Source organism: Vombatus ursinus, unplaced genomic scaffold, assembly GCF_900497805.2.
Source record: "Vombatus ursinus unplaced genomic scaffold, bare-nosed wombat genome assembly UNPS02005659.1, whole genome shotgun sequence".
Lineage (NCBI taxonomy): Eukaryota > Metazoa > Chordata > Mammalia > Diprotodontia > Vombatidae > Vombatus > Vombatus ursinus.
This window is the reverse complement of record NW_020945437.1, coordinates 18,900,864-18,915,695: the sequence shown is the minus strand read 5'-3', so window position 1 is coordinate 18,915,695 and position 14,832 is coordinate 18,900,864. Positions and strand designations below refer to the sequence as shown.

The 14,832-nt window shown below is 38.2% G+C and overlaps 1 protein-coding gene across 1 annotated transcript in view; it reads left to right on the top strand.

Moving 5' to 3' along the window:
- The window catches only part of AQP11 (aquaporin 11), an 18,016-nt gene extending 11,150 nt beyond the window's left edge, over positions 1-6,866 (top strand). Inside the window, exons 6-7 of the mRNA XM_027848085.1 lie at positions 3,796-3,912; positions 6,557-6,866. Of these exons, the coding sequence (XP_027703886.1) occupies positions 3,796-3,912; positions 6,557-6,636 (197 nt within the window). The 3' untranslated portion in view covers positions 6,637-6,866. The remainder of the gene's footprint in view (positions 1-3,795; positions 3,913-6,556) is intronic.
- Positions 6,867-14,832: the final 7,966 nt, after the last annotated feature.

The following is a 14,832-nucleotide window of genomic DNA, read 5'->3' as shown; positions in this document are numbered from 1 at the left end:
CGTTAGGCAATTGGGGTTAAGTGACTTGCCCAGGGTCACACAGCTAGTAAGTGTCAAGTGTTTGGTCTGAGGCCACATTTGAACTTAGGTCCTCCTGACTTTTAGGGCCGGTGGTCTATCCACTGCACCACCTAGCTGCCCCCAATAACTTTTCAAGGGCAGTATATTTATTTATTTATTTATTTAGCTTTTTTTTTTGGTGAGGCAATTGGGGTTAAGTGACTTGCCCAGGGTCACACAGCTAGTAAGTGTCATGTGTCTGAAGGTGTGGGGATCTTTTAAATCATAACTTTGACACTCAATAAAATGCCATAATTTGGTCCTGAATAAGGTAAAAAGTATAAATTTCTCATGCTAATAAAAATTCCTTATTATATCAAAAGCCAAACTGTGTGATTTGTTTTGAAATTTTTGGTTTTAACTTTTTTATAGTTTATATCAATGTGACAAAGATTTGCTTCCAGGAAATGCTTGGTATAAAACTGTAATGGGTTTCATAAATCTCATTTTTAGAGGACTTTTTGTAGATGATATAGGATATTGATCCTTTCTGAGGAGATTACCTGGTATTATTGCCCATAATTTGACTATTAGAAATATTGAAAGCCACATTTTAGGTAAGGTGAATGGAAATGTTCAAAGGGGCAAGGGTACTTTCGTGACCTCTCCAAGGCACGTGGGTATTTTGATAGTATAACAGGGCAAAGCCTGCTTGATAGTGAAGTACTGCCCAACAAATATGTGGCTTTTATTGCTGAGGAAGTCTGGTTTTTTAAAAATAGCATTAACATTTGAGTATCTAAGAGAGATAAAAAGTTTATTTTATTTAAGCATATTCAACAGTGTAAAATGTAGTTTTATCAAATGAATTACAGTAACTATTTTGACAATCCTAATCAAAGTCGTTAGTAGAAGCTGGAGAGGATTTTAAGGACTAAGCAACCCTTGCCCTTTTTTCAGTACACAGGTCTATCATTTTTTTTTAATACTTTCATTTGATTGCCAAACTAGAATGCCTGCTATTGAACATTCCTTTTTTAAAAAATCAAGTTTTATGTTTGAGTTTTTTATTTGTTTTATCTTGGATAGTGTTTCTTTTTATGTATGATACAATTTGAAAAACCATCTTGTGATAGTAATGGCAGCTCACATTTTTATGGTTACAAAGCACTTTTCTCACAATAGATCTAAGGAGTATCATCATCCCCATTTCACAGATGAAAATTTACCTGAAACTTAGTGTCACAGACATGTAGCTAGTAAGTGTCAGAGCTGATACTCAAACCCAAGTCTGGGGTCTTTTTTATTTTTTTTATCCTTTTTTTTATTTTTAGGCAATTGGGGTTAAGTGACTTGCCCAGGGTCACACAGCTAGTAAGTGTCAAGTGTTTGGTCTGAGGCCAGATTTGAACTCAGGTCCTCCTGACTTCAGGGTGGGTGCTCTATCCACTGTGCCACCTAGCTGCTCCCTTAAGGTCTTTTTCTCTATACTTTATCATATTGATGATCTAATCATCATCCCAGACATACAGTGTTATACACCCTGGGCATCTACTTTCTGCTTTGACCAACTCTCAGTCAGAAGACCCCTAGACATTCTAAGTGATTTCATAAAGATTTAGTTGGGAGCTGGTTTGGCACAGGCAATCTGGAACTCCTCCATCTCAGTGTTAGAAACCCAAAAAACACCCTATTTGGACCAAGAGTTCCCTTCTATTCTTAGGGCTGCCTTGTACCCAAAATGAATACCCCATTTTAGCTGTATATTTAAAGACAGTCCCTGGGGTTTGTCCTGGTTCTGATCACTTCTGCCCCGGTAAATAGGTACAATTAGAGCTGTCATGATGGGTAGGGATGTTGAGAGTGAGCACTTTGGGGAACATTCATGCGCTGCGGCATGAGCATTCTTCTGAAAAGAGCCCCCAGTGGGTCTTTTTCACTCAATATTTGAATATACTGGCATCCTACATTAGGATGCCTGATTCTCCTGATAGGAATGCAAGAGGCACAGCACTAAAGGAAACACTAAGGGATGAGTAGAACTGAGGTATTCTAGGATAGCCTAGTGAAAGCCTAAGTTGGCCTAATAAAAAGTTAGACTTAATTGTGAGTCACTTTCAGTTTGCCAAAGTGAGGCAGAACCCAACTAAGCTAATTTTCAGGTTCAGGATTCGGAGTCCTTTTTAAAATTGAGAAATGCTTGCAAATTTCTAAGACCAGCTGCTAGCTAATCAAGAGTTTGGGAATGGAATAGCTGAATGTATATAGACCATTCATATACTTTCTCCACCTGGCTTCCAATAGTACTGTGATACTTGTGAAACCTTGGGAAAGTCATGCCCTGGGCCTCAGTTTCCTTATCTGTAAAATGAAGGAGTTGGATCAGATGGGCTCATGTTGCTTCCAGGCCTAGATCCATGTGCCTCTGTGAATGTTGTGGTGCTGTTCTAGGAAGGGCAGAGTTGGATCCAGAAGGCTGGGCCCAGATTAGCTGCCCTTCCCTCTCTGTCTTTGAAGTGTGTTTCCAGCTGACCAGAGTGATGAGTTCCATTACTGGGTCACTACCTGGGCCCCTCCACCACAAATGCCTAAAACAGTAGTGACTCCAGTGGGAACTACTGAATTGTCTGTCCACTATGGTCAAGTAGCCCAATTGTGACTTCCAAATCTGTGGTTGTTATAATAAATGATCAAAATGGTCATCAATAATGCATTCATAGTTTTAATTAAAAGAAAAATTAAGGCCCTGTCATGAGTTGCATATATTAGCACTTTTAAACTAGTAACTATTGTACCTTTTGTCTTTGTAGTGTTATTTGGGCTTTATACTACTTACAGTTAAAATTGGGTTAACAGCTAATGGGATATTTATTTTTCTTTGTGAAAAAAAGTTTTTTGTTTTTGTTTTTTTGCCATGCCAACACACTGCAAAGAGCTTTAGGAACAGTCTTATTTACTAGGATGATTTTTTTAAAAAAATATGTAAAGCACCTAAATCTACCAGTAATATTTTCTAAGAACTAGAATAGTAATAATACTGTGCTCTAGTGCTTTCTTATTCCAAAATGCTCCCACTTGTTACTATAGTAGAAATAAAGGGTCTGAAAGAGAAAGGATGCTGAGTTCTTCATAACTTTTTGAAGATGGAGTAATATATAGAGAGATATTATTTTGACTCAACTGAGCTCTGAAGGAATGTGGTGTAATGGGGGGAAAAAAAACTCAAACATTGGATTTGGATTCAGAAGACCAAGATTTGAATCTAGCATTGTCACCTTGGCCAAGTCTCTTTACTTCCTGGGCCTAACTTTCCTCATCTGTAAAGATGAAGGGGCTAGATCTTGAAGGTTTTTAAGATCTCTCTAAAGCACTAAAATTCTATGGCCATGTAAGCCTTCTAAGTGCCTTCCCCTTTGGGAGCCTCCGACTCCTTACCTACTTACAATAAAGAAATTGGACTGGGTACATGTTGTTTCCCCTGATAGAAGGCAAGCTCCTTAAGGGCAGGAGTTGTTTCATTTTTGTCTTTATGTTTCTTAACATAGTGCCTGGCAGATAATAGACATATAATGAAGGCGTCTTGATCAGGCAGTTTCCAAGATCCAACTCTTGGTTTGGGGAGCAGCTGCATTCAATCCTTTAGGTTTCTTTATAAGTTTGGAGAGAATATAATTGTAGAGATAATTTGCTAAATATCTAAGATGGCACAGTAGTAATTGCCATCTCTTTTTAGTTCCCAACGGATGAAAGATATAAAATCTAGTTTAGTATCATTTTGCTTAAAATTTATTGCAGGAGGAAATCTAACAGGAGCTGTATTTAATCCAGCTTTGGCCCTTTCACTACATTTCCAGTGCTTTCATGAGTTATTCTTCAGCTATTTAATTGTGTATTGCCTGGCTCCTTCTTTAGGTAAGCACATTTCTATTTCATGTATTTTCAGGAAATGTTGTAACCTTTAATTCTCTTGTCAGGTCTCCGTTTTCTCATAAGCAGGGCTGGAAGAACCCTTAGCATTTAAGGCAGAGGCCAGAGTCCACCTCTGAAATACCAATACTACAACATTTTGTAAGGGCTCTCCCAGTGTAACTTAATATTCTTGTGCATTGCATCTTGTAGCATGTGACTCAAGGAATATCAGAACTGGAAGAGAAGGCCTGGCTTTACGTGCCAGATGATCTCTAAGCTCATATATGCCATGAATGTTTTGTTATACTTCTTGGTGTAGGGAGCATATATCAAGTCCTTAAATTTCTACAAGTTAACATATGTTTAAAGAATGCAGGTATACTTTAACACAAGAAGTAAATGTAGTCTTTAAAAGTATGTAAAGAGAAGTTCTAGTTTACCACTGACTTCAAATATGAGCTTAGAGGCATGGTCTCATGGAAAAAAAGTGTCTCAGAGGTTGGATGAGCAGTGCAACAATGTGCTACTATAGAAAGATGAATGAGCTGGGAGCCTGAACTCCTGGGTCCTGATTCTAGAACTGACACTAAATAGTCTTGTCACCTTGTCACCCTTCTGCTTTGTGGGTCTGATTTCTCATTTGTAAAATGGATGTGTGTCCATTGGGGTGAAAAGTAGAATTTAAGCCCAAGGTTTTAATAAAGCTAGGTGGTGAAGTGGATAGAATATAGTCAGGAAGACTCATCTTCCTGAATTCAAATCTGGCTGCAGATACTTACTAGCTGTGTGGCCATGGACAAGTCACTTAACTCTGTTTACTTCAGTTTCCTCATCTGTAAAATGAACTGCAGAAGGAAATGGAAAATCACGCTAGTCTAGTTGCCAAGAAAACCCCAAATGGGGTCACAAAGAGTCAGATACGAACAAAAAACAATGGAATGACAAAAAGCTAAGAAAGGACGAGAGAAAAAATGGAGGGATCATAGGAATAATACAGTCATTTCAGTTTAAAAATGGAAGAGACAAAAATTCAAGCCCATCAGCTTCTAGAGATTACAGACTAGAAGAATAAAGAGTAGAGATGACAACTCCCAAGCTATATTTTGGTCATTAAAAGAGAGAATAAGTTCATCGTGTGAGTCAGTCATAGTATTACACAATGTTAGAGAGCTGGAAGGGACCCCTGAGAGTGATCAGTCCAGCATTTTCATTTTACAGATGAAGAAACCAAGGCTGAGAAAGGTGACCTGTGTGCCCAAGGTCACACAGCTATTAAGTGGCAGAAGAGGAATTGGAATCCAGATCTTTTGAGCCTTTTGACTCCAACTCTGTTGTTCTTTTTTCCACTCCATACCACCTTTGTCTCCTTTCTGAGCAGAAATATTACAGTTCCCAAATGATCATTTCATTATTTCAGATACATGAGGTTTGAATGATCATCTTCTCCACCCCCTACAAAAATCATTCAAAATGATGTAAACGTAAAGTAACAGAAAATGCATACCAGATCCATCCCTAATTTATGAATTTCATAGCAAGAAAGTCTGGCATTCATTGTTTTCTTAAAATGAGAGATAGTTGACTTTTATAAGACTATTCTTAAATACATCCTAGCAATGACCTCATCAAGAAAACAAAAATAGCCCTGGGGAAGTTAGTAACATGGTCATTGTTTCTAGCTGTTCTTGTTTTGCTTTATGGAGTCCCAAGCTGCAGGATGGACTGATGCTTTCCGGGATGGTGTAGCATCTGAATGCTGTCAGAACCATAAAACTCAATTGCTCCTTTTTTTTTTTAATCAAAGAGCAATCCTGAACTGGCATCCTATAAATTAATTCTACTTTGGTGTGTTGGTACACCATAATGCTTTGTCTGATGTGATTACTGAACTTAAAAAAAAAACCCAAACTACCTAGGTCATATTAGCTTGATGTTGTCTAACCACAAAACCCTTCCCATGACTTAGGATTTATTAATATCTGAGATTCTCAACTTTATGCCTCCCCTAAAGCCAAGCACAGTGTTCTACACACAATAAGCACTGAATAAATGTTTGTTGATTTGATATTCAACATATACTTCTTAAGATTAGAAAATAATTTTTTTTATTTTAAATATAAATATTTTGGGAGCATTTATCTTGTAGGAGTTGGCTCTTCTCCCCTGAACTTGTTGGAAACTTTCAGTCTATATCTGTTGGATAGCACTGTGTTAAATTTAAAAAGAAAATGTGTGTGTGAAAGGGAGTAATCCTAGGACCACCTTGTACTATGTGTGTTTTTGCATGACAGGACTCCTAAGCATTTTCAAAATTGCATATTTAATTCACAGCATCTCTGGGATCAGCAGGGACAAATATCATTGCTCCCTTAAAAGATAGAGACAGAGCTCAACAAGTCAGACTTGGAGCAGAGACTCCTTTGGACTCACAGTTCTTCCCATTACTTTATTATTGGAATCATTTTGGTTCCTATTATAGGTTATTTTAAGGGTTTTGTATTGAAGGAAAATAAAAAAGAACATTCTTGACTTTAGAAATTCTGTAAGCAGCATGTAGTATTGCCATAGAAAATCTTTTATGAATACATATAGTTCTTAAGTATGATTATAGTCTTTTTGATTTTTTAAATGTTATTTTGTCTTTCAGGTATAATGTTGATGGTTTTGATGTTCATCCATTTCCTTCCTTGGCTGCATAACATGAATAGAATTAATAAAGATGAATAGCAATTATCAAAGACTAATACTAAGTTAAATTGCAGTCCAGCTGGATGTGAAGCAGTCACCAAGCTCAATCGCTTCATGTTCTAAATGCCAGTTGCACTTTTCTCCAAATGTCAGATTTCTTTGAGGATGCTGTCTTACAGTTCCCATCACTAAGACGTTTAAAAAAATCAATGTGAAATTGAGGTCTCCTGTGTAAAGACTTGTTCTTTTGAATGATGTATATTAAAATGCTGCTGGAAAGGACTCATTACATTAAATTTAAACTTAAAGTGACAGTTGTTAACCTTTTTCACAAAAGCTAAGCTATAGAGAGGATAGGAGGGGAGAAAAAGAAATAAAAAAGGGAATGAGTATAGTCAAGGGCCATCCAAATTCATATAACTAAGAGCCCTCGCAATCAAAATGCTAGGACATCTGATTGAAATGTCTGTTCTAGAGTTGGGTAGATGCCCCTTTCAGCTACAAACTTGCCATGATGTTGTTAATCACCATCACTGATGTCATCTTCCACTAGAAGACACTCTCTATAGACAGAGGTATGTAAGAACCTCAATAGATTGTGTCCGTATTTTTCAAATAGACCCTAATACAACCTCTGAACCTACTTCAGTATTCCAGTGGTTCATGCTTTCGTCACTTCCACCATCAGAGCTTCTCGCTTCTTTAGTAAATGATTTTGGGAGGTACAGATGGCCAGTCCTCTGTTGACGAACCTCTCCACGTTTAAGAAGGCTAGTTCTCAGACGATAGGCTGTCACGATACTTACTCGTGAAGCTTTTCCATCTTAGTAGGACAGACCTGCAGGAGCTTGTTCTCTGCTGGCATAGCCTTCAAGAATCTGGTGTCACCTTTATGCCAATTGTAGGCATCCAGGATATATTTTTGTGATACTTTTGAACTATGAAGACAGTATAGTTCAGTGGAAGGAGCACTGGATTTTGGAGTCAAGTGATGAACATTCATGTTCTGGCCCCATCACTGACTACCTTGGGCAAGTCACAATATCTCTGGGACTCAGGTCTCTTGCAGCTTTAAGTCTTTGAACCTAAGTGCCTTTTAAACAGAATGAATTCCTCACCAGCTTCCTTCCATCTTGCTGGCTTTCATTTATTTCTTTAATAGGTGATACCATTCAGTTCAAATGAGTGAAAAAGAAAGCTTGGAGAATAGCTTCAAAACTTCTCACCATGATATTTTCATTAGTACATGAATTAATTCTTTAAGACATAACACTGTCTTGGTTGTGCTGGTTCCTGCTGAGCTATTTTCACAGGTAAAACTGAAGAACAAGAAAATGTCTACTGAGTAAGACTCTTTTGCTCACTGATTTAAATTTGTGACAGTCCTAAGGTTCATTCTCCGTAGTTACCAAGCCCTGTCAGTTATATGTGTGTATTTCTCTCATTCAGTCCCTCCTCTTCACTCATGCAGCAAGGACCTCATCCAGGTCTTCATCACCTCCTGCCCAGACTCTTAAAGAGCATGCAAGACTGGTTTCTCTACCCTCTGATCCATCTTGCAAAATAATCCTTCTCATGCACAGTATACAACATGGTTTAGTACTTTTTAATTTTTGTTTTTTGTGAAGCAGTCAGGGTTAAGTGACTTTCCCAGGGTCACACAGCTAGGAAGTGTCAAGTACATCATGGTTTAGTAGGAAGGACATTAAATTTGGAATCAGAGCACCTGGGTCCAAATGCTGGTTCTGATAATTAACTATGGAAGTCTGGGTAAATTGCTTCACGTCCCTGGGCCTCAGTTTTTCATCTATAAAATGGGGAGTTGGGCTAGATGAGCTCTAACATCCATTGCTATTTGAAATGCCATGATGCTCATATCTGACCACCCTACTCCCCTGCTCAAAAACCTACGGCCTCATTTAACCTAAAGGATAAAATACAAACTCTTTACTCTGTTGACGCCTTACATAATTTGGCATCATATCTCCCTTTGGTACCTTCAGAGGACTGCACACCATTTTCCAGTCAAACTGGCTTGCCTGAACCAGCCGTTCCCTCCTCTTGTCCTCTTTCCCAGCTGGGTTTGTGTAGGTCATGCTGCAGACTTTGAAAGTACTTTCTTCATCTCTACCCTGATTCCTCCTTTCCCTTGCCCCAGATCAAGTGACTCATCATGCTCAAATTTTCCTAGGAATTTTCTTCAGACTTCCCCTATTACTCACTACCTTGTGTTTTACTTGTGTATCTGTTTTATCATCCCTGTAGACCACAAGCTCCCTGGGGGAAGGGACTAGCTTTTTTTTTTATCTTTATATCTCCAGCATCTAATGTGGTGCTTGGAACATAAGCAGGCATCTAAAATATTTGCCAAATAGAGCACATCAATTGCCAAATGGTTACTCTGACGTTGCTAAGTGAGTTACCTGCAAATGATAAAATTGTTCAGATATACAAGACACAGTATTAATCAGCGCTTGCTCTGGCCTGCAGATTGATAATGAATTTCTTAGAGTTTGCAGAAAAAGCTTCTGTAAACAAAGCTATACTTTGGTAGTGTTAGGGTCATCTGAGGTAGCCCTTTAATTTGACAGGCAAGATTATCCAAGGTTTTCTATCAGAGAACAGGAGAGCCTGGCTCCTGCCCAATCTTAACAATACACACCCCAATTTGTTTGGGATATGGCATTTGTGCCCAGCAATTTGCCAAGTCATGCCACTAACTTGGTCCATTTGCCTTATTCCCTGTGTTCATTATGAACTCTGTGCACCTCTTATTTCAATAACTTTTTCTCCTTTTGCCATACCTGTGCTTTCATTGGTCTAGGGAGGAACTTCCTCTATCAATGAGATCAGCATCTCTGCCACTTAAAGTCTTAGCTGCCTGGGGGCACTAAAAGTTAAGTGGCTTGCCCAGGGTCACTCAGTATGTGTTGGGGTAGAACTTCCATGCAGGTCTTCCTGGAAGACTTCAAAGACCAGTTCTGAAGCTGCTATTGCCACATTGTTTCTCTTCAGTAATCATTTAAGGTACCTACCGTTTAAGGCCCTATTTAAGGTACATTAAATGCAAACTAATTATAATGTAAACTTAGAAGATAACCATGCCACATGAAGATGAGCTGAAGGAACTGGGGAGTATTTAACCTGGAAAAGGGAAGGCTTGTTGGGAACACCATTGCTGCCTATCTTAAGGGCTGTCACTGTCTTATGAAAGAGGGATTAAATTGTTCTACTTGGGTTCAGAAGGCAAAGGATGAAAAGGATGAAAGTTTCTAACGATTCTGTCAATAAATGAAATGGGCTGCCGTTGGAGATAATAGATGACTACTTGTCAGTGATATTGTAGAAGGGACTCTTGTTCAAGACTAAAAGTCTCTTAGGTCCTCTCCAACTCATGAAGTTTTTTTTAGCACTTAGAAAAGTAATTTTAAATAGCCTTTTCTGGGTTTGCTTTTTGTTAGATGCCCAAAAATTGTCTTTGGCAACTTTGGGATATTGCTTGAATCCTTAGGCAGCCACCTAATAGTTACAAATGAGCTCCTTGAGGGCAGGGATTTTTATGCTTTTCTTTGTACTCCTGGCACTTAGGACAGCACCTGGCACATAACAGGCACTGATTTAATGCTTGCTGACTTGACAAGCTTTTTGAGGGCGAGGACTATGTCTGATCTATCTCAGTATTACCCCTGTTCCTCCTCCTCCTTCCCCTCCCCACCAGTCCTGAGCACAAGGCTCTGCATGTAGTAGAATTTCAGAACTGGAAGTGATTGAAGAGGTCATCTCTTCCAGCCTTCATCTGAAGTAATTTGGATTTCCTAAAACATCCCATACGAGTGATCACTCAGCCTCTGAATGATGAAGCCTTTTGGTATAATGGAAAGATCGCAGGCTTTGGAGTCAGAAGACTTGGGTTTGAACCCCAGGTTTGCCATATGCACTCCTCGTGTGACCTTTGGCAAGTCATCCAGCCTTTCTGGACCTCAGATTAATTAGTATTGGTAAAATGAATAATTACTAAGATTTTAAAATTGATGCTTCTCTCTTGTACTGCATCCCAATGTCCTTAGTACATTTTTTAAAAAATGAATTAAAGGGGCAGCTAGATGGCGCAGTGGATAGAGCACTGGCCCTGGAGTCAGGAGGACTTGAGTTCAAATCCAGCCTCAGGCACATGATACTCACTAGCTGTGTGACCTTGGGCAAGTCACTTAAACCCATTGCCTAGCCAAAACAAATAAACAAAAAAATGAATTAAAAAGCCAAGAAAAGTCCTGAGTATTATATTTGTTTTCTTGGTTAACTGAGTTTATTCAATGCCAATACAAATTTTTAAGAACATATAACTTAAAAAAAGTTATATATATATATGTGTGTGCTTATATATAATAGACACAATATGTATGTACAAATATATGCTATACAAGTATTTAAAGAATATATTAAATTTAACAAAATAGTAAGAAAATTGCCCTGTATCCCCTGCTGAATTTTTTTTTTGTTTTCTATGTATTTTTAAAATGTTTCACTGGTGCTTACTTAAAGCTTTTCCAGCTTAGAAAGATGTGCTTTGTTGGCACAGCCTTCAGGAAAACTGGATCACCCTCATACCACAAGGGGGCATCCAAAGTAGAGCTGCTTTTTTTGGAATAAAAAGTTAAGGAATTGCTGTTTTTATGTAGGTTAATTTCAATGCTTAAGTGACAGTGGTGCTCTAAATAAGAATCAATGTTTAAAAGTACTATACCATGATAAATACAATGGGTCTTGAACAGTTGTAAGACTTTGGTCACAGAATCCCAGAATTGGAAGGGAATCCAGAGGCCAGCCGGTTCAATCCCCACCCCCCCACAATGTAGTCAGCAAATTGTCATTCAGCCTTTGCTTGAAGACTTCCAGGGAGGAGAAACCCATTCCACTTTGGGAAAACTCTTAACTGTTAGTCATTTTCCTTTACATTGAGCCTAAATTTGTTTCCCTAATTCCTTCAACCGATACTCATATTACATGAACTTGGGCCCTTCACCATCCTTGTTTCTCTTCTCTGGACATTCTAGCTCATCAGTTTTCTCCATAAAATGTAGTGTTCAGAACTGACCAGAATACTCCATATGTGATCTGATCAAGGAAAGCCCTGTCACCTCTATAGAAACCGTCACTATGCCTCTCAATGCAGTCCAAGATCATATTGGCTTTTTTAGATGCTGTATTTCACTTTTGACATTGAGTTTTCTGGATACTAAAATCCCCAGATCTTACTCAGACAAATTGCTACCTAATCATATCTTCCCCAACTTCTACTTGTGAAATTAATTTTTTGAACCCAGGTGTGTAAGGCATTAACCCTGTTCTAGATTGTCAAGATCTTTTTGGTTACTGATTGTGTTAGCTATTGCTCCTAGCTTTGTATCATCTCCAAATCTGATAAGTATGCCACCTATTCCTTCACCTAAGTCACTGATGAAAATATTTAACAACACAGGGTCAAGCACAGATCTCTGTGGAACTCTACTAGTATTTTGCTAAGTTGATATCAGCCATTAATGACAACTCTGTTATTGTCTACTAGTCAAATGATTTGCTAAAATTTAAGTAAACTTATCACATTCTCCTGACCAACTATTCTAGTAACCCTGTCAAAAAAAAATAAATAAGATTTGTCTGCATGACTTCTTTATGAAGCCATGCTGATTCTTTATGATCATTGCTTCTTTTTCTAGATGTTAATTAGCTTTCTAATAACATCGTAGAATTTTGCTGGGAATCAAGGTCAAGCTTTTTGGTTTATAGCTTGGTCTCCTCCTTTAAAAAAAAATAGTTAATTTATCCTCCAGTCTTTCAATGTATCTTTTCCACAATCTTTAAAAAAATCCCAGACTGGCTCAGCAATCACAATCTGCCTATCCTTTCAGTACCCTCGAATGCAATCCCCCTAGATTGGGTGACTTAAACTCATCTAGGGTAGCTAGGTGCCTTGTTTCTATCTCCCTACTCGCCTTTGGTATTAACTCCCTCTTAGCCATTTTTGTTCTTCCCAATCCAAAGTTCATTCTTTTTGGCAGAGAAAATAGAAACAGAATTGAGCAGAGCTGTCTTCCCTGTTGCCCATTATCATTGCGCCATATACCTCAAACAGAAGCCCTACATTTTCTTAGATCCTTATTTTCCCCCAACACATCTAAAAAAACAAATGAAACTTTTTGTTATTCCCTAACTTTCTTCATGAATATCAGCTCATTATAAGCTTTAGCATATCTGACATTATTCTCATATGACCATGGCATATTTTTATATTCATTCTCTGTGCTGTAACATGTATTTTAAAAAAATTTGATGTCTAAGATATGTAGACAACTGATAGAAATGTATAAGAACAAAAGCCATTCCCCAATACATAAAAGGATTATGAACAAACAGTTCTCAAGAAAAATCTCAAACTATTGATAGCCATATGAAAGGATGGTCCAAATAACCAATTAGAGAAATGCAAATCAAAGCAACCTTGAGGTTGCAACTCATAGACAACAAATTTGCAAAGATGGTAAAAGATGGGAATAATTAACGTTGGAAATGTTGTGGAAAGGCAGATGCTATGAATTGAGGCAACCATTCTGAAAAGTAATTTGGAATTGTGTGAAAAAAAGTTAACTTAAATGCCATACTCTTTGCCTTAGAGATGCCACTACTAGGTTTATACCAAAAGGGGTCAGTGACAAGAAAGGTCCCACATATGCTTAAATATTTATAACAGCCCGCTTTGTAGTAGCAAAGAACTAGAAGCAAAGTAGATGCCAGCCAACTGGGAAATGGCTGAATAAATTTTGGTACACGAATGAAATGGAATATTATTATGCTTTTAGAAATGATGAATATGATGAAAAAGCATGGGAAAATATGATTTGATGTAAAGAAAGCAAAACTAGATAAACATATATACATGACTAAAATAATGTAAGTGGAAATAATAATGACAACAAATCAAAACTGAATACTGTGATATTGTAGTGACCAAGCTTTGCCCCAAAGATGACATGAAAAAGCAACACCTCTTTCTTCTTTGCTGAGGTGGGAGAGCATGGGTGTAGAATACTATGTATAACATCAGATTTATACAGTGGGAAGTATTCTGATATTAAAAGATATTAATAAAAATGTATTTGTTAAATATAAGCTAAAACTCATTTGACCAGCAACAGTATGTGAAGCATAGCACAGTATTTTTCCCTCTGGTAAAAATGGATTTGCATTAAGCCATTCAAAGTCTTACCCAGTCCCCCATGTGTCAGGAGCATACATTTTCTTTCTTTTTCTTTTTCTTTTTTTTTTTTTAGCCAAAGACAGTTTATTAAAGATCTGCCATATTGGCCAGTATCTTAAGAAATCTAAGCATTTGTATCACTAATGCAAGAGGTCCAGATCTTAAGAATCCGAGCATTTTAATGGAGACAAGATGAATCTTATATACAGAAAAACTGTGGGAGGGATCCAGGAGTGGCCAAGTAGCCTGGGATGACTGGAGGAGGGGTCTAAGGAGGATCTGAATGGGAATGCCAGTCAGCTGGGGTGAACAGAACACCAAGGACCTGGACCACATGGCCAAGGGAAAATGGAGTCTAGATGGGATTAAGGGTGGGAAGTGGCTGGGGACAATTGGGAGGTAACAGAACAGAATTGGGAGATTGGGGATAGCCACAGTGAAAGACCAGTTGAGTGGATTACAGCCTCAGGCAAACACCAGAGATTTAGGGAAAGTCCAGAGATTTTCTTTTTTTGGGATCCAGATCCCAAAGACATAGTCTTTTCCTTTTAAGGTTCAGATCCCATCTCCATCATTCCCCTCTCAAACAAATGAGACTCAAATTCTTTTGGGGTAAGGGGAGAAGGTCTTGGCTTCTGAAACTGCTTCCTGCTGGCAAGGGGCGTAGAGCTGTCCCTGCCTTGAAGGGGTCCCAAAGAGGAGGATGACTGAAACCAAACACAGGCTGCTGTCCAGGGGGCGATGGAGGGACATTAGCTGCTACCTGCTGTTTACTACCAACTATAGGTTAATGGCCTATAGTCTGGAAGACACAAATCTGACAGAAAAGACTACAGGGGCCAGATACAGGGAGAAGTAAAAATTTAAGAGCCCCATTAAAATCATTTACATTTGACCTGCAGGATTATCTGATCTCATTACTTTTTTCAAAAGTTTAAGTAACACTTTTACAAATAGATTTTCCACCCCGTTCAAGTTAC